The sequence below is a fragment of the Lynx canadensis genome, chromosome F1 (assembly GCF_007474595.2).
Source record: "Lynx canadensis isolate LIC74 chromosome F1, mLynCan4.pri.v2, whole genome shotgun sequence".
NCBI lineage: Eukaryota > Metazoa > Chordata > Mammalia > Carnivora > Felidae > Lynx > Lynx canadensis.
In genome coordinates this window covers 26895305-26922989 of record NC_044319.2, presented here as the reverse complement: position 1 = coordinate 26922989, position 27685 = coordinate 26895305, and the positions used below count along the sequence as shown (strand labels likewise).

General features: G+C 44.1%; 1 protein-coding gene across 1 annotated transcript; it reads left to right on the top strand.

The window, feature by feature from the left end:
- Positions 1 to 16727: 16727 nt before the first annotated feature.
- LOC115505171 (major histocompatibility complex class I-related gene protein) lies at positions 16728 to 23033 on the top strand. Its single transcript, XM_036064354.1, is given in 4 exon segments — positions 16728 to 16869; positions 17516 to 17699; positions 17701 to 17786; positions 22111 to 23033. Coding segments are annotated over 4 exon segments (516 nt in total). The 5' UTR covers positions 16728 to 16754; the 3' UTR covers positions 22242 to 23033.
- Positions 23034 to 27685: the final 4652 nt, after the last annotated feature.

The window sequence follows — 27685 nt, the reverse complement described above, 5'->3', positions numbered from 1 at the left end:
GTAATTTTTTCATACAGCATACAGTGCTTCCCTGGGGAGAGCACCTTTGAGGGATTAAGAAGAGACCACGTATGGCAGTTTCTTCCCAGCTATAGCTCAAGAGCTCTTCAGATAGCATTTTGGTCAGAACAATTAGCCAACTCATTCTGTGTATGCTATATAGGCTTTGTGAACTCTAATTGCTAATTATCTCTGAGCACTTACTGTGTGTCAGGCACTGTGCTAAGTGTTATCTCAGTTGCTCTAATAATAAGGTAATTACTGTCATTATCCCCATTTTACAAATGAGAAGTCTGAGACTCTTGGAGGTTAAGTGACTTGCTCAAGGTCACCAGTCTTTGGAGATGGTAGAGTCCTCAGAGCTAGACAAAACCTGTTTGAACCTGGGTTCTATTATTCAGTTTCTTATCTACAAAATGTGAATAATAATATTTGGCTTGTGGATTATTGTGAAGGTTAAATAAAAATGCACGTAAACCCCAAGGCCCCCAAAGAGTGAGGCAGCACTTGTAAAGGTGTGACCAAACCAATGTGAGTTTGCTCCTAGGTGAGTCCCAAACTGCACCATGTTGAGTAGTTGCTCAAAGAAAACTTTAATTTGCAGCAAATAAGAAAGGGCTTCCAAAGTGATGGCTCCCCAAGAGAGGGTGAATGAGTTGATTTTGTTCTAAGGTAGGATGAATATTTAGATAGGGAAGCCTCATCATCGTATGTGGAGGCAGGCATAAGTTTGCCCATGCACCTTAAGGAAACATGCCCTATATGGACATTGTATGTTATGTAAATGAGTCTGAGGCTCCTCCTTGGGCAGATATTTTAGTATTATAATGTCATAAAGGTAGTTGTAGGTCATTCCAGAGGTTACTCCATGGTCCATGTTCTCAGGCACAAGGTTGGGGCGGGGGTGGGGGAGGGGCGCGTGGTTAGCTCAAAAGGGCTTGGTGGTCTGGGCCAGTGGGCGTTCTCTTCAGGGCTGTCAGGAGTGCTTTTGGGTTTCATTTGCCTGAGTTAAGAGGTAAGCCAGAAAAAAGAGCTCAAGGAAAAATGTAAGACAAAGGTTAGTGAGTACAGGCAGGTGGGCAATAAATGTCAGGTCTTGGGGTCTAGCGGGTGACAAAGGGAGAGGAAGGGGTGAATCTGATAGATGTTTTCTAGGAAAGACAAAAAAAAGGACACCTAGACATGAGAGATTAAGTGAGGCTAGGGAGCCAAGAGGTGAAAGGCTCTGTGCTTCTTAGACCCTGCAGGGTCTCCTGTAGGAGCAGTGAGGTCAGATGTGGGGAAGAGAAGCTTTTGGGAGACAACCATTTAATTTGGCTATGGACATACTGAGATGGGAAGGTGAAAAAGGATCATTTTTCATTCATTCAACAAGCACATGTAATTAAAGGGCAGATGAGAATACTGAGTAAGAGCCATATGTGGAGCCGGGTTGCTCCAGTTCAAATCCCAGTTCTGCTGCTTCCTGACTATGGTGTCTTTAACACTAAACTGTTAAATCTCTCACTGTCCTCATCTGTGAAATGGACCCCATCATAACACCTTCCTCCTAGAGTTTTACAAGGATTAAATGAATTGATGTGTAAAAACCACTTAGAACAGTGCCTGGGACATGTTGTGCGCTTACTATGTGCTAGGCACTGAAGAACAGAGATAAATAGGCTTGGTCCTTGCCTTCAAGGCACTCTCAGACCATTGGGACAGACAGGCTCCATGGAAAGGGAAGCTATAATTAAAATGAGGAAGAAACAAAGGAAGCTACTTTATTCTTTTCTTCTCTTTTCTTTTCTTTTTTTTAGTTTAATAGGTCCAAGGTCCTGGCATAAACAACCACTCAGGAAGAATACTCAGCAAAAAGCCATCTCCTCCCATCCCCCCACCAAAAAAAAAAAAAAAAGAATTAAAAATTCTCATGGAATAAAATACCAAAATAGTAGTTGCCTTGGGCTTGTTGTATTGACTGGGAAGGGAAACTTCCTGAGGTGATGGAAATGTTTTCTATCCTGATGGGAGCATGGGTTACAGTTATATGCCTTTGTTAGAACTCATCAAACTGTAACACTCAGATTCTGTTCATTCTGGTGGCAGAGGCTGCAACTCCACCTCTGAGTTTTCTGTACAGTCCTGAGAGGACATCCAGGAGAACCTCCGGTCTCTGAGTGAGTCTGCAAAGTTAGGAGAGTGAGTGACAACAGAGGGAGCTTGCTGGGACCCAAGCACAGGCCACTAGGCCAGGGATCCAATGAGAATGAGGATCAGAAAGTGTGGAATCACATCCTGTCATTAAGGACTCTGGGTAGACGGAAGCCATCCCTTCCCCCTAAAAGCTGTGGGAGCTCCATGACACCCCTACAAGGCAATCTCGTCTACTCCAAATGGGAGTAATAATACCCAGCCCGCTCCCTCACTAGGTTGTTCTAATGATCAACTGGGATAATGTATATGAAAGCATTTTGGAAAGAATGGGGTACTCTAAGTACCGTAAATCCTTTTTAAAAAGTAATTGAAAATCGCTTCATTGTGGTAAAATACGTATAACAAAATCTACCATCTTATCCATTTTTAAGTATACAGTCCAGGAGTGGTAAGTACATTGACACTGTCGCTGAACCAATTTCCAGAACTCTTTTCGCCTTTGCAAAAATAAAACTGTACCAATTAAACGACTCCCTATTCCCCCTCCCCCCACCCCCTGGCAACCACTATTCTGCTTTCTGTCTCTGTGAATTTGACTGCTGTAGGAACCTCATAATTGAAAGCATACAGTATTTGTCTTTTCGTGACTGGCTTATTTCACTCAGTGTAATGTCTTCAAGGTTCATTCATGTTGTAGCATGTGTCAGCATTTCCTTCCTTTTTTTTTTTTTTAATGTTTATTTATTTTTGAGAGAGAGAGAGAGAGAGAAAGAGAGAGAATGAGCCGGATAGGGGCAGAGAGAGAGGTGGGTACAGAGGGTCTGCATTGGGCTTTGTGCTGACAGCAGAAAACTTGATGCGGGACTCGAACCCACAAACCATGAGATCATGACCTGAACCGACGTTGGACAATTAACCAACTGAGCCACCCAGGAGCCCCAGAATTTCCCTCCTGTTTAAGGCTGGATAATATTCAGTTGTGTGTACATACCACATTTTGTTTATCCATTCATCCATCCATGGTCACTCAGGTTCCTTGCACCTTTTGGCTCTCGTAAATAATAATGCATGAACATAAGCGTACAAATATCACTTCAAAACCCTGCTTTCAATTCTTTTGGGTATATATCCAGAAGTGGAATTACTGGATCATATGCTAATTCTATTTTTAATTTTTTCAGAAACCACCAGACTGTTTTGCACAGTAGCTGCACCATTTTACAATCCCACTAACAGTGCATGAGGGCTTCAATTTCTCCACATCCTTTCCAACACTTGTTATTTTGTTTATTTGTTTGTTTGTTTGTTTTTAATAGCAGCCATCCTAACGGATACGAGGCAGTATCTCATGGTGGTTTTGATTTACATTTCTCTAACGATTATTGATGTTCAGCATCTTTTCTGTGCTTATTGGCCATTTGTGTATCTTCTTGAGCAAAATGTCTATTCAGATTTTTTTTTTTTTTTAGATTTTATTTTTAAGTAATCCCTACACCTAATATGGGGCTGGAACTCACAACCCCAAGATCAAGAGTCTCGTGCTCTACTGACTGAGCCAGAGAGGCACCCCTCAAACACTTTGCTCATCTTTTAATTGGGTTGTTTTTTGTTGTTGAGTTCACGCTAAATCCTTTTTGAAACAGCATAGAGTAAGGGAGAAAAGTGTTACATAGATGTTAGGTATTACGCTCTTCATCATTTTCCCAATCTTCTGAAAACCCTGATATACATGTGTGTGTTCTAGAACACTCTAGGAAACATTCACTTATATTGGTTTCCATTGATCCAGCTATGGCTGTCTATGTTTCCTAGCCCCAACCACAGGAAATATCCACACAGTGGTTATGTTTTCTTTCCTCTCCTTGGATGTTACCAACACCTCCCACTCTTGCCCTTTACACACTGGTGTAAAATAAACAAAGAGGAATTCTAGTCAGCTTATATATCCCAAATACTAAGAAGTGATTAAGAATTTATGGAAGATACATTTGATGGCTGTTAGAAATGTTAAAAAGTGTATAATGACATGTATGCAAAACAGCAAGACACAAAATTATATATATGATATACATTTTTGTATACACTGTCCACTTTAGATGCACATTTATACATACATATACACTCCTGTCATTTTTACATACACATTTGTACATATATACTAACATTTTTATACATAGAAAATATTTATATTTAGAAAAAAGAAAATGTGAGTTTGGCAATTTTTACCTGGATAATTAGAAATACAAAAAGTGAAAAAAAAATCAAAAAAGAGAAATAAGGAAGCCAACTGACCACATATGCAAAAAGTACATCAAAAGTTAGCAGTTTAAAACTCTTTCTAGAATAAGGCAAGTTACTCATGTCTGAATGAATGGATATTGGTAAGTATTAAAAGTTAAAATACGTTATTGAATTTGAACCATTGCAGGAGGGTAGGTATGACCTTTACCATTTTCTATAAATCTGTTGGTGCACAGAGAAGTAAAAACCATAATCTCTCTTGGTATACTAGTGAATAACTAGAATGGTAATAACGATGGCTAACATTTACTTACTATGTACCAGACATTGCGCTAAGTGATCATCAGTGCATAATCTTCAGAAGTGGCTCCAGAATTTCTACGTTGGGCAGGTTTTAGAATGTAACCAACTTGTTTGTACACCAGGGCTAGGGGGCTTGAACTGAGATTACCAGATAGACCCACTGTCTTTTCTTAAACTACAGATTTATTTGGGATGGCTAAAGGGTGATGATGGTGATTGCATGTGTGATAATAGTGCTCTAAATTCCCAGCAAGTGACAAGTCACAAGTCCTGGGAACCACTGGGGATCTTATTGAATCTTCACAACAACTCTGTAAGGAGTTATGACCCTCATTTTCCACATGAGAAATCTGAGGCTTAGAGAGGCTGATAATATGTTCAAGGTCTTATAGGTAGGGAAGGCAGAGCCCCATTTGGAAACAAGTTTTTCTGACTCCTAAACCTGTGTTCTTTGCAACAGGATCCTACTGCCCATTTGTATAAGGGCTAGTCTTGTCCCAAAATTAGCAAATGGATTTTACCTAAGCACAAAAATGGATCAGACTTCACACACACCCACGCACATACACATGCAGGCTCACACAGGCTTGAACACATGCACACCTATTGAATTTTTAAAAATAGCCAAGGGGAGGGGTACCTGGGTGGCTCAGTCGGTTGAGCGGGGGACTTTGGCTCAGGTCATGATCTCATGGTCCGTGAGTTCCAGCCCCACAGCGGGCTTTGTGCTGACAGCTCGCAGCCTGGAGCCTGCTTCAGATTCTGTGTCTCCCTCTCTCTCTGACCCTCCCCCATTCATGCTCTGTCTCTCTCTGTCTCAAAAATAAAAAAAATAAACATTAAAAATTTTTTTTAAATAGCCAAGAGGAAACTACTTATTGACTGTAATAAATTACATTATGTGGAAAACACCATTATTTAACAAACAAGACCCTTCTGCTAACTTGATAATTTGTCTTTGGTTTTTGAGGATGATTTGTCCCACTGGCAAATAGGTCAGATTCGTCAGAAAAGCCTTATGATACATATAATAAATTGGGTGTTAAAAGTCAAGACGCACACACACACACACACACACACACACACACACACACACACATGAAGCCAAGACATAGTTAAAGGGATCCATAGTGAACAAGATAAGCACAGGACACTGAAAAGTGCAGCCTGAGATTTAAGGCTAGACAATTCCGCAGAGGGAGACTTGCTCTTCCCAAGGACAATTCCCAGGACACTCCCTACCCCAGTGATTCCCAGCTTAGTGGGCGGGGCAGGCTTCATTGTCCTTTAGGATCTTGATTGTCATTAAATCTATTTATTTAAGAATTTAAGGACTATTAAAGCTATTCTACTTTTTAAAGTGCATTGTTGGTATTGCTAAGTGAAAAACAATTTACAAAATAGTATTAGGATGTGAAACCCTATTTTGGTAAAATGAACAGCCCCCCAAGTGTGTTTATATACATACATATGTAGTCAGATGCGTATATATATATATATGTATATATGTATATATGTATATATGTATATGTATATATATATGTATATGTATATATATATATATACATATATATATGTATATATATATATATATATACCTGGTGGGCCCAAGGTAATCCCAAGGGTCCTTATAAAAGGAAGGGAAAGGGGTCAGATTCAGAGAAGATGTGACAAAGGAAGCAAGGTCAAAGGGATGCTATTGTCGAAAGGGGACCTACACCAAGGAATGCAGACAAGCATTTTTTGAGCTTGTTTTGCACGGTGCTAGAGCAGCAAGGAGGATAGACGTAAGCTAAAAATAACTGGACCCTCGAAGCGGTACCTGCAATAGCAGACAAAGGGGTCTAAGACTGTCAGAAGCCAGAGCAGGGAGTTCCAAGTCCTAGGAACTTTGTGTGAATCTTTTGCATTGACCTTAGGTGAAATCTAAGCTCCAGGGAAGAACCAAAGACTTCTTTTCTTTTGAGCTCCTTAAGGGACCACGTATTCTTAGTCTTTCTGTGCCTTGCACATAGCTATGCTCCAGAAATATTTAAAAGTTAGGAGTAGGGTTGAGACCAGCACACCAGAAGTGTGTGAGCATTTTTTGCATTTCAAAAATGCTTGTTAAATAAAGGAGGGCAAGGAAAAGGCCTGACAGAAGATTCTGAGGGGCAGCCGCTTGGCTCTCTTGATTAGCAACCCCCAGGATCAAGCTGTGACTGCGCTGTCATCAGAAGAGCATGCCACATTGGGAAACAGCAGCTTGAGTTTGTCCAGGGAGCTGGGGGACAGGCCCAGACAGGAAAAAGGAAGTAGAGCTGAATGGGCAGTGTGTGAGACCAATAAAGGGTTAAAAGTCACCTTAGAAGGCAGTCAACACCGTCCTTTTGTCTCCCTATTCTACCTAGCAACTGATGACACTATTTCTCCCCTAGGTGTTGCTCAGTTAAGTCACTGAAGAGCAAGGGCTGGTGTTTCAATTCAAAGATTCCTAAAGAGAAGGACTCTAGGGGCTGACGGTTCTCTCATTACCTCTTATCATTGTATTAACAGTGAAGCACAGCCTGTGAGTATCACAACTTTTCTTTGTTCTGAACCCAAAGGTGAGGCAGCCTGAGGGGAACAGCTTGTCTTCCCCCGGTGGTGAAATGATGAAGCCAAGGGTGGAAAAGCATATTTATGAAACCCAGGACTTGCATGATTGATGGCCAGCTGGACAGTTTTCCAGTTCATGTGTGTAGACTTTTGAGGTCACCTACCTGCTGAGGGGCAGAAGCCATTCCGGAAAGACACTCCTGGTAACCCCCTCACTTTCCTTCTGAGCATTGCTACCCTTCTTTTTTGCTCAAATCCTTTCCTTTCCTTTTGTTTCTCTTTACTAGCTTAGTGAAGTTCATGGGGATGTGCCCAGAGTTTCAGGGGCATTGAATAGAGGAGCAGATCCATTGCTCAGGCTTACTTTGTTTGTTTGTTTGTTTGTTTGTTTGTTTGTTTTTCCTCCTTACCATAAGCCCTACCTATAACAAAAGATCATAGAAAGATAAAACCATGGTTCTGGACTTGTTTACTGGGTGTAAGAAATATCAATTGAGTAGGAGGATTTTTTTATTTTTTTAGGGGATCCATGTCACTGGAAAAGCAGATGCCTCCTGTTGTCCTAAATACAGGAGAAGGCCCATGGGCTGGAAGCACCAGGCTTCTCTGCCTTAAGCAACTGCTCATCCAGCGAGGGACTGGTACTCCTGAGTGGGTTGGCAAGCAATGTCTAGAACTCGGTCTGGGTCACCACCATAGGTGGTGACTCATGAACTTGACAGTCAGAGCTCTTTTAAATCATCTGTGTATTAATTCCACAAATGTTGGTTGATGGGCTACTATGTGTCAAGCACTTTTGGAGATATAACAGTAAACAAGACAGACATAGTTCCTACTTCCACAGAAATTTAATCCAGTAAAGTCCCACCATTCAAGTCAGAAATGGGAAAGACTAGGGGTGAGGAGGATAAGATACAAATGATGGAAAGAGGAAGAGAGAAAGAAATGGATGATATTCTAGAAGCTCAAAGCTTATATATCACCTACATTTGATCCTCAAAGAACTCTCCAATAATATCCCCTGCACAGAATCTTTCATGTAATTGTCTCACTAACACTTGTAGGCTAAGGAAAAAAAAAAAATCAAGGTGAGGAAACCCAGGCCCAGAATACAGAGGTTGACTCAGCTCATATAATGAGCAGAGTCCGAAGCAGATACAGGTTTTCGAGCCCACAGTCTGGGGTTTACCACAATGTCACAGCACCTTTGGATGTGGATATTTGGCACTTTGATCATTGGTGTAATTTGAAATGAAACAAGTCAGCTATAAAGGGTAGGAAAGGTCATTTTGTGTTGGTTATTCTCCTGTTGACTCATTAGACTCCAAGCCTTCTCTGTCCTGCCTTGTGCCCTAGGAAGTTGACTGCTACAGATTGCATTACCTAGTGCTCTTGCAGGCTAATTTCAATTTGGGTTCACCAATGGGAGGCACTGAAAGGAGAGAGATGAGAGAGCAGGGAGGAAAGAGAGGTTGGGGGTATTTTCTTCTTCCTCCTTGCCCTCTTTCTGCAATGCCTCTGGTAGTAGCTGTGTCCCTCTGCGATATAGTTTTGCCTGAGTAGTCGCTTCTTCATGGATCTAGACCAACTGAACCTTGATAACACTATTTGCTTCTCTTATCTCTGCAACTCTAGGAGTGATAATGGCTTTCCATGATTGCTAGCTTCTATGTGCGCCATCATCCCTCATTTAGTCCCTTAACCTTGCCCATACATACACAAAGAGTCTCTTCCTTCAGGTCTCTTTATGTGACTCATTTGGAGTGAAGGCTGTGTCCTGCCAAACCCCGACTGAGCATTCTGAGGGATGTTGACAAGGAAGGGAGACAGGGTTATGAATGAGACTTGGTCTACGTGATATTTGTGCCTAATGCTGGCCTTGAGTAGGAGCTTCTAGATAGGGAAACATGGGGAAGAGATACCAGAGTGTTTGGGGTCACGACTCCAGGAAATGTCAAGATAACTCCAATGTCACTTCCAGAGTGTTGCTTTCATTGGCTCCCCAGCCTGTAGTAGACTGTTCCTCTGTAGTCCATAGTGCCTGTCTACAGTTCTATAATTTTCTATTTGCAAAACTCTTCCCTTAAAGGCAGGGAGAGATCACCTCATTCTTTTCTTCTTTATTTCCCAGGCAATACCTAGTGACCAATAGGCACTTAATACTTCCTGAGTGAATTTATATTAAAGGTATTATCTCTAAGAAGTTGAAGTTATCTGACTGTGAGCCATATAGAATTTGGGCAGCAATCATGACTACAAATTTGCAACTGTGGTTTTCTGTAGTTGTAGAATGTGTATAGAAATGTGTGTAGAATGTGTAGGGGAAAAAATGATGTTTCACACTTTACAACTCATCCTGTTCTTCACTTCAGCCTGTGTGAAACTGTGACCTGATGTGTGTGGGTGTAATTAGTGTGGGGCATATATGGTATCTCTCTTGCAAAGCCATATGTGGTTTGTGTGTTTCATCTTGAAATAATCAAGGTCAGTCTCTCGGTACTAACTCAGAATTCTATGGGTGTATCAATCTGCTATATCAATCTGTTTCACAAATGGTAGGGTCCTTCAGAGACAAGGACTGGTGATGGATAAGCCCCCTAAGTTGCCAACCAGACTAGTGTTAAAAGGCAGACTTGCAGATTATCTGCTTAGAAATGGCCTAGAGTTCAAAGAGTTAACATGAGAAAATGTGGGCCTTTGCTATAGACTTTATTAGACTTCGGTCTGTTTCCATGGAGCTGTTGCCAAGGTACGTGTAACCAAAATTTCTCTAAGACAATGTTTCACTCCCCTAAGGCTCTCTTCTTTTTGGCTGACGTGGAATCTATCTAAACTTGAGAAATTGAACTCATTTGTAGGTTTTTCTTCTGACTAGTTAAAATATCTGCCTATTCTTTCTTAAAACCCATTGACCTCAATCTTCTTACCCCAGGGGGTTGCCAAGAACTGGAGGGAAGGGGCATAAGTTAAAGATGAGGCAATGTCTCTTTACACACTTGTTTTATGAAACCCAAATTGAGACAGATGACAAAGGACATTCTTTCTGATGTCCCAATTTATATTTATTCTGGAATACCTTTCAAGAGTATGCATATCAAATTACATTTTCTTACAACTTCAGTGAATCACTTAAAAAGAGTAAGATTCATAAGTTGGAGTTCTTCTGGGAAATATGAGACCATATGGTCATCATTGTATACAGAGAGTACTAAGAAAAAAACCTACCAGAGCTCATTCATTCATTCTCTAAAGCTCTATGTGGCCCTACGGGGTTCTCCTTACTATTTATATTCCTCTGTGCACCCTCCTCAAGGACTTGGGCTTGCTGTTCTCTCTGGAAGTTTCTTCTCCTATGGCTCACTTCCTCCCTGTACCCAAATTTCTTCTCAAATGCCACCTGCTCAGAGAGGCCTTTACTGGTCCCTCTATCTAAAAGATCAGCTCTCTTCATACGGTCTCTGTCTCTGCTTTACTTTTCTTCACACACGTTATTACCACTTGATCTTGTATTATGTATTTATCTATTGCCAGTCTTTGTCATCGAAAAGAGCTCAGAGAAAGGGACTTTGATGTATTCATTGCTGTATGCCTAGCAGCTGGGCCTGTGCCTACTGGAAATTCAGAAAAGAATAAAATTTATATGAGATAAGACATTGGTAACCTCCAAAAAGGTAGCCTTGAAAGAGGAACTTAAAAAATCAACTTGTCACATTCAGTACTTGGGGGCCTTCAATAAGTTCCTGTCTTAGGTGAGTGGTGAGGAGATTAGCAGTTCTTACTGGGCATAGAAGCACCCACGTGACTGCACGGTTTGAGGAGTGTCCAAAGATCCTTTTAACTAAAAGTATTACTGTCTGCTTCTCCCCCTCATTCCCACAATGCCTGAAATTCCAAAGAGTAGTTCCCAGGAATCATAATCAGTCTGATTGTATTAAGGCATAGGGCCATTTGGGAGAACGAACAAATACTAATTGGAATTTTGTTGACCTGGTTATCCGATCAGGACCCACAGCCACTTGTAAGATCTGGAGCCTGGGCCCTCAAGGACTGGGAAATCGGGGACAATGAGTCATTGTGACACAAGGGGGCGGGAGAGAACAGGGATGACCAGGCGAGGAGGAGATTGAAATAGAGCCTGGAAAGGGGAAGTGCCCCTATGTTAGGGCAAGTTGGGTAATCTAAGGTGGAGGGAGTGCCCATGCAAGAGATCAGAGTGTGAATCCTGTCTCCTCCACTTAAGGATTCTAGGGATAATCTTAGGCAATTTTCTTGATCTCTCTGCCCCTAATTTCCATCTGCGAGATGGGAATTACAAGACCTACTTCAAAGGGTTGCTGTGAGGAATAAATGAAACTCATGTTTATCAAGGACTTAGCATGGTACCTAACACACGGCCTGTACTCAAGAGATAAATTGGAGTTCTCTGATGGCTATGATTCAAATGCTGCTGCCCTTCACGGACCATTGGAGGCCCAACTTCATGGACGATTTGCTACCTCCGTCTTGGAGCATTTCTGGATACCTTCATACGAGAACAGAGTCTGTCTTTGCCGAGCTACCGGAGTACTCTGTTGGTACTTCCTTCATAGCACTTACTGCTTGCTGCCCTGTGTTGCTGCCTTGTATTTATTTCTGTCCATGCTTTAGGTCTGCAATAATACTGTAAGTTCCTGGAGGACAGAACTGGGATCTGATTTGTTTACTGTTCCTGACATTGCCTCACCATTCCTTGTACATCACAGATACCCATAAATGTACATTGCCCCCACGGATGAATATCTGCAAACACCTCATCAATCATTGTATAATCCAGTAATTTTCACAGTCCTTTGTAAAAATGGCCCAACTAGTCAATCTACAGGTTAAAGGGAACGCAATTTAGAATGTGACCACTGCATCTGGTCTAAGGGTGGTTTAGTTGTGGTGTTCAGGCTTGTCAGCAATATCTGTCAGAGGCTGCTGGGACAGGGCAGCCAAGGTCCTTTAAGAAGCAGTTGGACTGGCCTGGATAGAAGACTAAATTCTAAATTGCAAATTTCCAGGGCGCCTGGGTTGCTCAGTGGGTTGATCTTCCCACTTTGGCTCAGGTCGTGATCTCACAGTTTGTGGGTTCGGGCCCCACGTTGGGCACTGTGATGACAGCTCAGAGCCTGGAGTCTGCTTCGGATTCTGTGTCTCTGTCACTCTCTGCCCTCTCCCCTCCCCCAACTTGAGCTCTGTCTCTGTCTCTCAAAAACAGACGTTAAAAAAAAATAAAATAAACTGCAAATTTCCATTCAATAAGTGAGTTGATGCTGATAATCTGTCCGTGAAAAAGGTGAGAGAAATCTAATTTCATAATTATTGGAACCAGAAGAAAGAATCAAACGATCAGATTGAATTGTATGAAATACAAAATGGTCAGATACAGGTTTTTTTCAAATGATTCTCAACCTGCGTAATTATACTATCTGATCATCTGAGCAACGTATCTGTAGGATATAAATTATCATAAGGTCTAATGCACCAAGACAGAAAGGGTACCATGGATCTCCCTCTATCTTTTCTGTTCTGTTACTGACTTAACATCTGTCCAGCAACTTCCCATCACGGCTGAAGTAGCATTTCGGAAGCCCAACTAAGGAGCAAGCGTGACCTGTACTTGTGGACACACCAGATGGGTAAGTGGGCCTGTGGCAAAGCAAGGGGAGAGGGCTGCGATGCCCTGGAGCAGAGCCACGCCGCAGCTGCAGGAGGGTAGGCGGGCAGATGACCGGCAGATGAAGGCCAGCCTTCAGGGGCAGAGCAGCCTTTGAAGCCAGGCCTGGCTGGTGGAGACAGACTGCTCGGAAAAACCAGCACCTGGCTTGAGATTGAGGTTGGCAAAAAGACATCACGCTGTACTTGGACAGCATTGTCGACGGACCATGTTTCTAATTCCCTCTTATAAACTCTGGATAATGCAGATTTTTATAAGGTTATATTTTCATAAGAAAGTGAAATTATATGAGTTGTAAATATGTATGAAATATGTATGGAGATGATGTCAGCGACACTCATAGCCCAGATCCTCCCGTTGCGCAGAGATGCTCCAAGTTGCTGATGCTTGTTTGTTTTGTTTTTTGCTTGTTGGCGTGGCCCGGGCATATAGACCTGATGTCATAAAAGGAATCCCAGATTCCAAGGGAAGTTCTATCTATACCAATCCAGCTTAGCTCAGAAACACAGTCTCTTTGAGGGTGTCTGGGTGGCTCAGTTGGTTAAGCGTCCAACTCTTGGTTTCAGCTCAGGTCATGAACTCATGGTTCAGGAGTTTGAGCCCTGCACAGGGCTCCATTAGCACAGACCCTGTTTAGGACTCTCTCTCCCTCTCTCTGCCCCTCCCCCTCTTCAAACTAAACTAAAAAAAAAAAAAAAAAAAGAAACAATTTCTTTTCGAATCCCTTTTCCTTCTCTCCCATTCTTTGCCTGGAATTTGATTTCTGTAGGTTTTTTTCCTATGAATAAGTGTGGAAGGGATTCTGACTTACTCTTCCCCCCTCTGTCCGCTCGAGCCCCAGGCCTTCTTGCTGCTCCTGGAACATGCCCTGCCTTCCCTTTCCTCCAGGTCTTTGTACAGTCCCCTGCCTGGACTGGTGTCCCCGGATACCTGCGTGGCTCCCTCACTCCTGGCAGTCACTGGTTCAGAGGTCACCTTCTGGGGGACGCCTTTCACAAGCATCGCTGTTTTATTTATTTATTTTTTTTTTTAATTTTTTTTCAACGTTTTTATTTATTTTTGGGACAGAGAGAGACAGAGCATGAACGGGGGAGGGGCAGAGAGAGAGGGAGACACAGAACCGGAAACAGGCTCCAGGCTCCGAGCCATCAGCCCAGAGCCTGACGCGGGGCTCGAACTCACGGACCGCGAGATCGTGACCTGGCTGAAGTCGGACGCTTAACCGACTGCGCCACCCAGGCGCCCCAGCATCGCTGTTTTAAATTGTACTGCATAGTCCCCTTTGCAACTTTATATCCATTCTACCTTTTAAGAGACATGATATATATTTCATGTATTTTGCATTGTCTGCCTTCCCCCCCTCCATCTATTAGGGTGAAGCCTTCACAAGGGCAGACATTTGTATCTGCTTTGTGTGCTGTGTGCTTAGGGCCTGGAACAGTGCCTGGCACAGAGGAAGCGCTCACATGCTTGTCAAATACACGGATGGATACTAAGAAGATGTGAGAACTAACGTTCATGACTTGCTCTTCCTCTTGCCTCCTTCTTTAAACCATTGCGTATCTGCAGAGTAGCCACAAAAGCCTTTCCAGATGTAGAGAAGTGGAACAGTTTCAAAATCGGTTGCAGGTTCAAGCACATACACCTTGTGCAGATTCCAGACTGGGTGTAAATTAGATTTCAGCTCTGCTCCCCATTCGCCAGCCTGCACTTTCCGAAAAGTATTTTTAAAGGTATGCATTCCAGGTTAAATAGATTCCTGTGCATCTCAGCATATTTCAAGGCAGAGAAATAAAATGCTCTGCCAACAACTTAATTCACAAATATTTATGAAGCTCCTACCATGTGCCAAGCCTCCCTGTGGTAGGCCTTGGCAGGAAACACAAAGGAAAAAAGCAAAGTCCCAGTCCTTAAGGGCTTTAGCATCGAGAAGGCGGTAGAAGGTAAGTGAAGATAAAGAGAATAGAAGGCAGAATGTGATAACTATTGATTCGGGGGTAGTGCTTGTCCTTCTGCTTCAATCTCTGGATCTGATTTTTACAAGAACCAACACTTTTTTGGGGAAAGACACTTATGCCCAACTTGAGAGTGTCTTCCACTGTTGCCTCCTCATCCCAACCCTCATCCCCCCACCCCCCAGCCCCAGGAAGGAAACGGAGACGGTAAAAGTTCAGAGCCATGGAAAGGGGCCTTGGGGTCTTCAGTTCCGCCCAGGCCTAAGGAAGGAAGACCAGACTCCATCTTGCTCAGTGCTGCAGCTGACGTGCAGAATACCACCTCCACGGAGGGGCCCACGGGGCTGGGTGCCTACTCTGAGCCCTGCCAAGCGGCCCCCACCTCTGCTAGAGAAGCAGGGAGAAAGGAGAGAACAGTTCTGCTTTTACAGAACTGGTGCAATCAGGCGGAAGGGGCCCCGGCAGGCCTGGTTGCAGCCTCAGGGAATCCTGTGTCCCCCCATAGTTAAGGTAAAGGCATCCTGGCCTTGGGGCGGCCGGTTCTAAAAGACAGCCTACATGAATTCTTTCAGACATAGTTTTAGAAAAAAGCAAAGTGTGGACAGACTTGTATGCACCAAAGATGACCTAACCGCTTGTGAGATGATTTTGTTAAATTCTCTATATATTTTAAATTTTTTTAAGGTTTATTTTTGAGAGAGATAGAGAGACAGAGAACAAGCAGGGGAGGGACAGAGAGAGGGAGACACAGAATTCGAAGCAGGCTCCAGGTGCTGAGCTGTCAGCACAGAGCCCGATGTGGGGCTGGAACTCATAAACAGTGAGATCATGACCTGACCCGAAGTCAGATGCTTAACCGACTGAGCCCCCCAGGTGCCCCGATATTTTTTTCTTAAGTATATCTTACAAATAAAGAGGAAGGAATAAACATTATTAAGTAGTATTCAGCCTGGGGAATGGGAACCTGACACCCATCCACGATTCTCTGCAGTGGCAAGGGCCACATGGGAAGATCTGAGTTCTCAGAGAGTTCACAAAAGGACAATAGCATCCACCTGGGTAATCTGGAAACACTCTGGGGAGGAGGTGTCTAGTACTGTCCCTAGACAACCAAGAGAAGTCCCTGGATGTGGATGTGGCCCCACATGTTAGAGGGCCTCACTCTGCTCAGCCCCCACAGCCTTCCGCACAGAGTGAGGAAAAGCACTGTGCTTTCAAAGCACTTTTTCTCAGGAGGCTGAGCCCTCATGTGGGTTCTCTGAGTGATCTGGGGTGTGTGTGTGGGTGTGCGTGTGTGTGTGTTTGTGTACGTACCTGCCCATGCACACACAGGGGCAAGGTGGGAGCCCTCATTTATCTACCCAGAGCCTTCATTCATAAAACAAGGGGGTGGGTTATCAGGGTTTGCAAGCCCTCTTACGGCAACCCTGGGGGACCAATGAGTGATCACGGGTCCTTCCCCGAAGCCCAGAACAGGGCTCTCTGCTTCACTTCCAAGATGAGATTACCTGTAAAATTTCTTCCTAAATTTCCAAACCTGGACAGAAAAAGCCTCCAGGTCTTGGGCTGGAGCTCTAAGATCCTTTCTAGGCCCCAGTTCCTAGGGTTCTGTGATTCTGTGAAAGGAAGTGACAGCTAGGTCCCAGGATGCAGCTGAACCCAGAGCACTAACGTGGGTTGTCTGTGACTCTAAATATCTTCCTTTTATGCCTCCTTCCCGGGGACTCACTCTGACATCTTTTCACCTGGACAATTCACTGCATGTATTTATTTCACTGAATTTATTTCTCATCCTGTCATTACCTACGAGTGTCTCTTGGCAGAAAGAGCCATGGGCTCTGTAGATGGTGGAGAACCCCATGCCTGGTCACCGGGAGAGGTACACTCAGCCGCCAAGGGGCCAGCAGCAGACCTTCAAGGTGGAACGGAAGCAGCTGCAGAGTCAGCACAATCACTCAGGTGGCAGCAGAGATGGGCCCGCCCCTGCACCAGCCCCCATCCCTGCAGGTGGTTGCCCTGGGCTGACAGTGAACTCGAGCAGCTGGTTGCTGAGCTGCACTCTTTTGGCAAAGCCTGATGGCGTTCAGTGCCTGCCACCTGCCCTAAGCATCTTCTGAGTTGTCTCTTCTCAGGAGCCCTCTGTCCTTTGCCCTCCATATCTCTATGCCATGCCCATTCAGGCTTCTAACCTGTAGCTTCTTTCTCATTCTGAATCTGGCCATTCTGTGTCTCACTTCCTGGCAGCCAGGCTCAGTGAGCCGCTTGCTTATGTACAGTGACTTGCTATGTTAACTTTCCCAGGATATTTTTGGCTCTTGCATATCTTTCCCTCCTTTACCACATTATAAAGTTTATCAGTGTGGGTCATTCCCATTATCGGATAATTCCCCAAGGCAAAAATGATCATGTTCCTATGGCATGTAGGAGGTATTCTGCAAACATCTGTTGATGAGTGGGTTATCTCACAGGAACCTCCTGGAGGCATGCCTGTGGGGTGATGTATTTGGGGGCAGAGGACGCTTCCAGCCATTCCCCTAGTCATCACCTGGATGCCCACCTCCATGTCCCTGTCTAAGCCCCTTCGTGACCTGCACGTGTGTGCCAGGGTTTCACAGTTACCAGAGAATCATTGGCTCGGAGTTGTTGGAGGACAGAAGCACCATGTTTCTCCAGCAGGCCTATGATGGACAAGATTTCACGATCTTCACTAAAGATATCCTTTCCTAGATGGTTATTGATAATGTGGCTCACATTACCAAGTGGGCACAGGAGGCTAATTGGCATGAGTTAATATCAAAAGAATTGGCTAGAAGAAGAACATACTGCTTCATTAGAGAGGTTCCTGCAGTTTGGGGAAGATATCCTGCAAAGGATAGGTAACAAGAAGGGAGAACACCAGGTCCCTACATCCTCAGAACCCTTGGGTTTATATATAACTTCCTCTAATCTAGGTTATAGTCACCCCATTCTGAAATCCACCTTGTTAGTTGCACTGTGGTGATCTGTAACTCCCCGTGAAAACTTCCCTTAGTTACTTTTTATCAGCATCTGGACAAGATTCAGCAACTCCGCTTGTCTTGATAGAGTGGAGTACTTCCAAGGGACACCTCCTTTTTGAGGTATCCGGTGAGACAAATCCTTCCATCTCCTGTCAGTGATAAGCTGGGAAATACTTTGGGAGGGAGCCATTCCTATAAGTGGTTTATTAAACTGAGGGCTCATACAGTACCAGTATGAGCGAAAATCTGGACTTATAAAGAAAACAAATGGAGGGTCTTTACTAGATTTATCATAAGATTCCTTTCAGTATAAAGTTCCTCTTAGACATTAAAGATATGACTCAGTTGGTCAACTTTTAGTTAATACAGACTTTTCACATAATCTTACCATTCAAAATGCATTTATGTCTGTATCATGCTATGGGTAACTCCTAGATACAACATGCCTTTTCCCCTAGGAGTGATCTTTAATGGTGGGACTTTTCAGAGCTGTGACAGGCTTTGGGGAGGCATCTGGGTCACAGTTATGAATGTGGACTATCTGCCCGAGAATATCAGCTTTGGAGGCAGATGACTAGAGTTTGAACTTCAACCCTCCCACTCACTAGCTGAATAACCATCTTAATTGCAATGGTTGCTGGTAACAGAAATCTACTCAAACTGGCTTAGACACAAAGAGGAAGCTATTTGAAAGACAAGAATCAGGGCTGTGTGAGAGCCCAAGAAACTAAAACCAAGATTCGGATGGCTTTTTCCATGAAGTGGGGATGTGGCAGCCAGCATAAAGCTTATGCATATCCTCCTAGCTTCACCATTCTAGAGGAATGGGCTTCTCTCTCCCAATTCTAGCTACAAAAATACTTTTTTTCACAGGAGAACTACGGTTGGTCTGAATCGGATTGTGTGCCACTCCCCAGACTAATCACTGCAACCATCAGGACGAGTTTCTAAGATTGGCTGTGGGTAACAGAATCCCGGTAAGAAATAACTGGCACACTCAAAATGATTTCACTGAATAGAATTCAATCACGGGATCATGCACAGAGGTACAATCAGGACTGGGGAGACCAGTAAGGCACAGTGAAGTACCCAGAGACTTGCAGCACAGGGAAACCGTTACACCCCCAAATCTGAAGGGGCGAGCAAGGGTCGGTGCCCTAGAGAAGCGCCTTCTAGCAAGTGCTGTGCCTGTGGAGAAACACAGCAGCTGGCAGACTGCAGTGAGGTGGTTGGGGAACAGGTGTTTGTGACCCCAACCCTTCCCTCTTTTGGCTCTCTGACATTTGCTGAGGATGCTCCTCCACTGGCCAAAACTACTCAGGCCAAGGAGACCCCAGGGGCAGTCTGATGAGCATAACCTCCCAGGGCACGAAGCCAAGCACGGAAGGTCAGAGACCGGATCTGGGGGCTAGAGAGAGAGAAAGAGAGAAACCAATACACTGTGGGCTATGTTTGGGTGGAAGGATTAAAATTGATATGTTTTAGGGATGCCTGGGTGGCTCAGTCAGTTAAATATCAGACTTCAGCTCAGGTCATGATCTCATGGTTTGTGGGTTCGAGCCCCACGTTGGGCTCTGTACTGACAGCTCAGAGCCTGGAGCCTGCTTCAGATTCTGTGTCTCCCTCTCTCTCTCTGCCCCTCCCCTGCTTGCTCTCTCTCTCTCTCTCACTCAAAAGTAAATAAACATTTAAAAAAAAAAAAAGATTGGTGCTTCTTAACAGAAGCACACATTAGAGTCAGGTAAACTAATTTTCTAATATGTGTTATGTGTTTGTCAGGAGCAGGGGTTCTTATTATCAGAAAAAAGCAGAGCTAATAGACGCTAAGCAAACAAAGCAATAACCTTGAGTAAAATAAAGTTGTGATAATGCCTAGACCACAGACATTGGTGTGAAAAACGTACATGGCAGCACTTTGTACACGGTGGTTCTCTGCTTACACATTAAATGTCATCATTGTTGTCAGACCGGAAAATCTCTGACAGCTTAGGATCTGGCTGAAATCTACGGCTGACTTGGGGTTGTGCTGGACCGTTGATCACGGAGACATTTTAGGGCAAGTCTGGGCAGATAGGAAGAGGGACCAGATGAATCTCCACTCCCAGATTTTGATGAGTGGCGTAACTTTTGAGTGCAAACAGGGGTGCCTGGGTGGGTGGCTCAGTCAGTTAAGCATCTGACTTCGGCTCGGGTCATGATCTCGTGGTTCATGGGTTCGAGCCCCGCATCGGTCTCTTTGCTGACAGCTCAGAGCCTGGAGCCTGCTTCGGATTCTGTGTCTCCCTCTCTCTCTGCCTCTCTCCCGCTCATGCTCTGTCTCTCTCAAAACTAATAAACACTAAAAGAGAGAGAGAGAGAGAGAGAGAGAGAGAACTGTTAGTTGCCTGCCCTCCTGCTCTCAGGGAAGGGAGGGAGAAGGTAGGAAAACTGGAACAAAGTTGCTGTAAGTTGGGATGTGAGGGTTAATACCAACCCTGTTGATTCTCCCTGGGATGAGGAGCTCTTGGGAAGACAGGGGAGAACCTGGACCGCTGGGTTGTGTGGGAAGAGTACTGGAAGTATGGCATGGATACCTCTGCTCCCCCTCCAAGCCTCAGGAAAAAGAGAAGGAAGATTTTGTTGAGACAAGGTTCCTCCTTTTATCAGAGTACCAGATAGCAAGGTGGGGTGTAGGGGTGAGGCCCACGGATGGGTGGGAGGCAGCCCTTCCAGGATGTTGTCCGGCTCTGCATGGCTCACATCTGGATGGGACCCAATTCAGCCGGAATGTGAAAGACAGCACCATCTGGAAAATTAGCAGAATAGTCAAGGAGAAGGAAGTCCACGTAGGGACAGGGTGTGGTGTTTTTTGTTTTTTGTTTTTGTTTTTTGTCTTTCACTACAGGTGCCCCTCTGTGATGCGAATCTCTGTGAATTTGAGGGCATAACCACAACACAATCTGTTTATTACCTATGTTTGTTTCTGATGGCGGTCACTGTTTTCATCCATTTGGCTGCATAACAAAACACCACAGGCTGGGTGACTCATAAGCAACAGAAATGTAGTTCTCACAGTTCTGGAAAATGGAAGTCTGAGATTAGGGTATCAGTGGGCTCAGATGAGGTCCCTGGTCTCAGTTGGAGACCGTGGACTTCTCATCACGTCCTCACATGGTAGGACTGGGCCAGGGATCTCTCAGAACTTCTTTCTTTTTTGTTGCTTTAATGTTTATTTTTGAGAGAGAGTGAGAAAAAGACGTACCACAGGCCAGGGAGGGAATCCAAAGAAGAATCCGAAGCAGGCTCTTGAATAAAATAAACACAGAATCTGAAGCAGGCTCCAGGCTCTGAGTTGTCAGCACAGAGCCTGATGTGGGGCTCAAACTCACAAACCATGAGATCATGACCTGAATTGAAGTCAGATGTTTAACCTGCTGAGCCACCCTGGTGCCCCTCAGAACCTCTTTTATAAAGGCACTAATCCCATTCATAAGGGTTCCACTGGCAGGATTTAAGCACCTCCCAAAGGTCCCACCTACTAATACCGTCACCCTTGCTGGTTATGGTTTCCACATGTGAATCTGGGGGGTGGGCGGGAGACACATACATTCATACCATAGCAATCACAAAAGTGCCGGCCCAAGGACGCAAGGCAGTTCGGAGCCCAAGCAGAGCCTAGGTGGCTGTGGAATCTATTTGCACTAGCATGGAGTTGAAAAAAAAAAGGAAGGCTGAGTTCTAATCTCCAGTCTTTTGCTGAATTACTCATCACAAACAGTCACACATTTTGTAATTCAGTTTTCCTTTTCTGTGACTCATAAAAGTATTTCAAAGGTTAACAGTAAATGATCCTGACACACTTTCCAAACACTCAAAGCTATGAGGCTACTCCACTCTGCCCACTTAGAGGACAGAACTTGGCTCACCTCCACATTCGTCATTCGCCAGCACGCTGCCCTAGAGGGAGGTACACAACAAATAAGTTTGTTGTTGATGGACCCGCGCTCTGGGTCGTTCTTGGTTTTACGTGTTTCCTACAATGAAGAGAATTAATTGGGAAACCCTGTTGCCAATTTCTACTATTGTAAGCTCTGTACCTATGATACCTGTACTGTATGTAACTTTATTTCTTCTTTCTAGAGCCCCATAGGTCAGAGCAAACCACAACTTTTCCAAGGATTACAACTGCTTTCTGCAGAGTTCATGGCTTTCACCCCCCCAGAAATTTGCATGATCTGATTGAAAAACGGGGAATAAATTGTCTAAGAAAGAGGTTATGGAGACATTCTTCCCGATGGGGATGGAACTTATCAGACACGGGTATCAGTTGAGCTGGGTCCTCAGAGCAACTGAGGACTCCTTCCCGTGCAGATTGTGGCCTCTGCATGGCTGTTCAGGTCCCCCAGGGTAACAATGGGTTGTGGCTATCTGGAGATTGAGAGTGAGGAACAGTGGAAAGCAGGAAACACCATGTGCTTTTTAAAATCAGTGGTTCTCTCACATTTTGGCCTTAAAGCTCCTTTCTTCTTAAAAATTATTGAGGACACCAAGGAGCTTTTGTTTATGTGAGTTATATCTATTGCTATTTACTGTCTTATCAATTACAAATGGAAAAGATTTTTAAGTACAAGAAAACACAAGTACGTATCTATAAGCCATCAGAGAGAGGATGTCATCACACATCAGGTAGCCTCTAGAAAACCCCACCGTGCACATGTGAGAGATTAGGATTAAAAAAAAAGGGGGGGGGATCATGATGTAGACCTCATAGGCACCCTGAAAGGGCCTTGAGACCCCCTGGGGCATTCGGACCACATTTTGGGAACTGTTGTTCCTCTGTTTTCATTTATTACCCCACCTGAAGCTGTGAAGTGAGAGGTAACAGTAAGAAAAGTAGTGTTGGGCTGCCTGCGGATCACAGGGACAAAAGTCCCCAAAAGTTAGCATAGAAGGGGAGGGGGACTTGTGGATTTTTCCTCTCTTGCTTGTGTTCAGAACCAGACAGCTGAAAGCTGTTGTTGGGTTCACCAACCTAGGAGCTGGAATTGGTCCTAGCCTGGGGCAGAAGGCCGGAGCTGTGAGGCACCGGGAGGTAGGGGCTATAAAGTACACAGACTGTCACTCCCACAGCTCATTTTCTGCACCCGCCCCCCCAAGCTCCATTTAGGAATGGGTTGGGCCTCCCTTTGTGATCACAGGAGGGCCTGGAACACCTCTCCCATGGATGATGCTTGTGAGGACAGTGGTCTGTTTCACAGGTAGGTGATGCCTGACGCCTAAACATCAGCAAAGAAGCACAGCTTCTGTCCAGGTGAACTGTCCTCCTAGAAGGTGACTCAGAGAAGATACGGTAATCTTGATTTGTCTTTTTCCAAACTATATCTTTATTATTAACTAATACCAACTTTTGAGGGAATTTTATCCTTTGTTTCAAGACTTTAGTAAGTTTTCCCATTTTAACACTTTTCTCCCTGAAATCATGTGAAAATCCTTTTCCTTCTAAAATCATCTTTCAGGGCTGTCTGGGTGGCTCAGTCCGTTAAGCGACCGACTCTTAATTTCTACCCAGGTCATGATCTCAAAGTCATGAGATCAAGCCCCACATCGGGCTCTGTGCTGAGAGTGGAGCCTGCTTGGGATTCTGTTTCCTTCTCTCTGACCCTCCCCTCCTCATGTGTGTGCGTGCGTGCATGGGCACACTTGCTCTCTAAAAAAAAAAAAAAAAAAAAAAACATCTTTCAACACATGAAATGTTGAAGAGTAGATACCTTTGGAAAATGGGGTTCAGGGTAAGGAAAAGGGAAAGGAGAAATGGGAGATATACAGGTTCTTGATACCTTGGGGAAAAATGAATTCATTCACTAACTATGTATTTAATACCTACTATGTGCTAGGCACTATAGTGGGTGCTGGGATATAGCAAAGGACAGACGTAATTCCTGTGGTCAGAGAGTTTACAGACTAGTCTTATAAGGTCATTCCCCTGCCTCTGGCTTCATTAGATGCACAAATTGATCACAGCTTAATATTAGTGACACTTGGATTATGGGTTTGAGCCCACTGTGGGCTAAGAGTTTGGCTTTGCTTCATAACCACAGACTTCAATCTCAATTCTGGTGATAGTGTACAAAGCATATTATTAGGTCAAAGTAAGACCAACCCGTTTACTAGAAAATCAACTCAGAGAGTTGGTGAGTCATTAATGTTTTCTTTATAAGTATAGTAGTGATCCCAATCCAGGAAGCTGCTGAAGAAAAAAAAAAATTAACAATGACACACCCCTTTCAAGAATGATACACACTGAGTCCCTTCTTGTGGAGTCTGTGAATTCGAGTTAAAATCTGTCAAGTACTAAGAGAATCTTGACAAAACAGGCTAAAAATGTCCGTGCTGGCTTGTCAGATTTTGCTGAGCATTGTGTAATTTGTTTTTGAGCTACAAGGCAAATTGCATATATCTGACTAAAGACTTTTCCTTTCAAAGCAAAATGGAGTCCATCAACCTTCTTACACCAGATCTATGATTGGAGATAGCTCTTTCCCAGTTTTTCCTCTAGGAAGCATGGTCCCCCATCCCCTATGGACTCAAGTCCAGTGCACAAAAAAATCTTGACCACATCCACAATACACACGTGGATATCATAGGTTTGAGTATTTATGGCAGAAATATGGGAAGTCATGAAATTTTTGTGAAATTAGAGAATCTCAGAGCTGGAGGGAACCTTCTGATCCAGGGAAGGAGATGTCTTCTACTGTGCCTCTGACTTGAGCATCCAGCCCCCACTGGAAAACCACCAGTGCAGGGCAGCTCACTACACCATAACATGGTCTTTCTCTTCTTTCATGAGAATGTTCATTATGTAAGAGATTTGAACATCACAGATGCCTTTGCTGTGACCCTACGGACAGGATTGGACCAGCCCAGGAGATTAGTCAGTGAGTTTCTACAATGACCTGTGAGTGGCTGGATCATTTTACACGTTTCCTGGCCTGAGAGAAAGTGAAAGTGCCTTGTTCTTATGGCAAATCTTCCAGGTAGCTTGGAATCTTGGAAGTATGCCTGGCCCGATCTGTGGAAGTCATCTCATTCTTTCCGATTTTTGTAGGAAAATCAGAACACTAATGATCAGACATTCTATCACTTCAGTGGAACTACAGTGACCTAGACCCAATTGCAACCTTTGGTGAAAAAAAATGATAGTATATCTCTGTCTCAGAAGAGGGCTCAATTCGTCCTCTATTGGCTTCTGGTAGATGGGCCTGACTCACCTTTATGCATATGCTCATTCTCCATATATATGCACTGGGAATAAATAAAAGCCCCACAGTGAGAACGAACATCCTCACGATCCTCCTTGCTCCCCTAAAATCCTCACCACCATTTACCTCTGGTCCTGTTGAATTGCTGATCCTAGGATCGATGTCAATTACACTCGTCTACCCACTTCCGTGGATAAAGCTCCTAAGGCAAGTGTCTCTTTCCTGGTGCCAGCTGACTTGCAGAAGAGCACAACTGTGTCTGCTTATTTTGGAGATATATATATATATATATATATATCCAAAAATATATATATTATATATATTATAATATATACCCTATATATAATATATATATTATAATATATATATTATTTTGGATATTATGTATATTATATATATTAACATTTATTTACTTTTGAGAGACAGAGAGAGACAGAGCATGAGCAGGGGAGGGGCAGAGAGAGAGGGAGACACAGAATCTGAAGCAGAATCTGCTGACAGCTCAGAGCCCGACACGGGGCTCGAACCCACGAACCGTGAGATCACGACCTGAGCCAAAGTCGGATGCTTAACCGACTGAGCCACCCAGGTGCCCCGATGTCTGCTTATTTTGATTTTAGGCTTGCCGTAGGCAGTTCCTATGTTGTCTTCTCATCAGTGTTACGCTGGGAAGAGAGCAGCTTTATTTTTGGAATAGTTTCTCACAATTAAAATAGTTAAGACTTAATACATTTCTGGATGGACCACTTACAGTGATACAGGTGACATATCTATGTAAATGTCTCATCCCTCCAACTGCCTGGTGCTCTCATCAGAGGTGTGAATGACCAAAACCTCTTCGTGTCACAGTTAACACAAAATTAAAACGTCCCAGTGGATGAAGAGGAGAAGGCAGAGACAAGGTCAAGGATGTGGTGCTAAGACCTTCTGTAATATGCTTGCTGCATTTCTGTTTCTCCTTTGGGGATTTTATAATTTAAGAGTTATTATATGCATGTAACATAAAGGCGTGCTTTTAAATAAGACCTAAAATTTTACAATCTTTGTTTTACTAGGGGTTCAAAATTTCATTATTAGTAATTTTAACTCGGGGCGCCTGGGTGGCGCAGTCGGTTAAGTGTCCGACTTCAGCCAGGTCACGATCTCGCGGTCCGTGAGTTTGAGACCCGCGTCGGGCTCTGGGGTGATGGCTCAGAGCCTGGAGCCTGTTTCCGATTCTGTGTCTCCCTCTCTCTCTGCCCCTCCCCCGTTCATGCTCTGTCTCTCTCTGTGCCAAAAATAAATAAATGTTGAAAAAAAATTTAAAAAAAAAATAATAATTTTAACTCATGTTTGCTAAAGACAGATGCTCAACAAATGGAATCTATGAAATATTTGACAACATAATCTAAATATCAAAAACAAGCCGTGCTGTCACTAGAATCACATTTTGACTTTGGGTTTTCACTTAATATTTGGGTTAAGAACACTGGAGGAGAAATCTTTAAACTTAGTCCTCCCCCTCCTTTTCCTCATCCTTCCTCCCTCCTCCGTCTCCTCCTCCTGTCCTTCCTTCTCTCCCTCCTCCTCCTCTTCCACCTCCTTGCCCTCCTCCTCCTCCTCCTTTTTGTCCTTCTACTCCGTCTTCTCCTTCTCCTCCTTCAACTACACTCAATTTATGTTTTCTTTTTAAGTGCATACAGACCAAGATGTAGTTCGTTTCCATGGCAGTGTAATTGGGAGGAAAGGCAAGCAGTTTGGAGAGCAGTGTGAAGGTGAGACAAGGTTTTTCTGGGCCAGACTGCCCTGCCACAGGGGTCCTGAGCTGTCCCAACAGAGGGCTGGCCTCTGTCCTCTGCCTTTCTCTTCTTGCTCGCACTATTTTTGAGCTCTTCTGAGTTTTCCCTTAATTCCGAGGAACTGCTTGGTCTTTCCTCTTCTCTCTCATTTTTAGCCAGAGATTGTTTTGCAGCTGTGACCACGAAGAATAGTCATTGACCAGGGAGGCCAGAGATCATTTTCTGGCAGGATCCCTCAGAGTGGTCACACCTTATTCTGATCACCCATATCGGGGGTCTTTGTCTTTCACGTATGAAGGTCAGGTGTCTCCACGTGCTGATCAGATGAGTGCATACCTTGGAGGGCCAGTGGATTAGTTTACTGTGAGGAACACGATTGCCAAGTGGGTCAGGTATTTGTCTCAGCTGGTCAGCAAATTTTCTGGCAGCAGAGCCTACGTGAGAGCAGTGAGTCAGGGTCAAAAGTGTGCTTGGGGGCCCCAGAATTGATGCAAGGGACACATTCTTGCTCTTTTGCTCCTCCTTTCACACACAGTCTGTCAGTTCACAGAGCTTTCTCTGGAGAGGAGAGGGCATGTGCCTGGAAGACGCAGGCAGCGAGCAGTGCTAGAAGGGAGTGCAGGTCTCCCAGACCAGGTGTTTTCCACTTGACTGAGGAAGAGACCCTCATGAGCCTGTCTGAAGCGCCTTCACTACCTCTCTCTCTTTTTAAAAAAAATTTTTCTTTTAATGTTGATCCATTTTTTTTTTTGAGACAGAG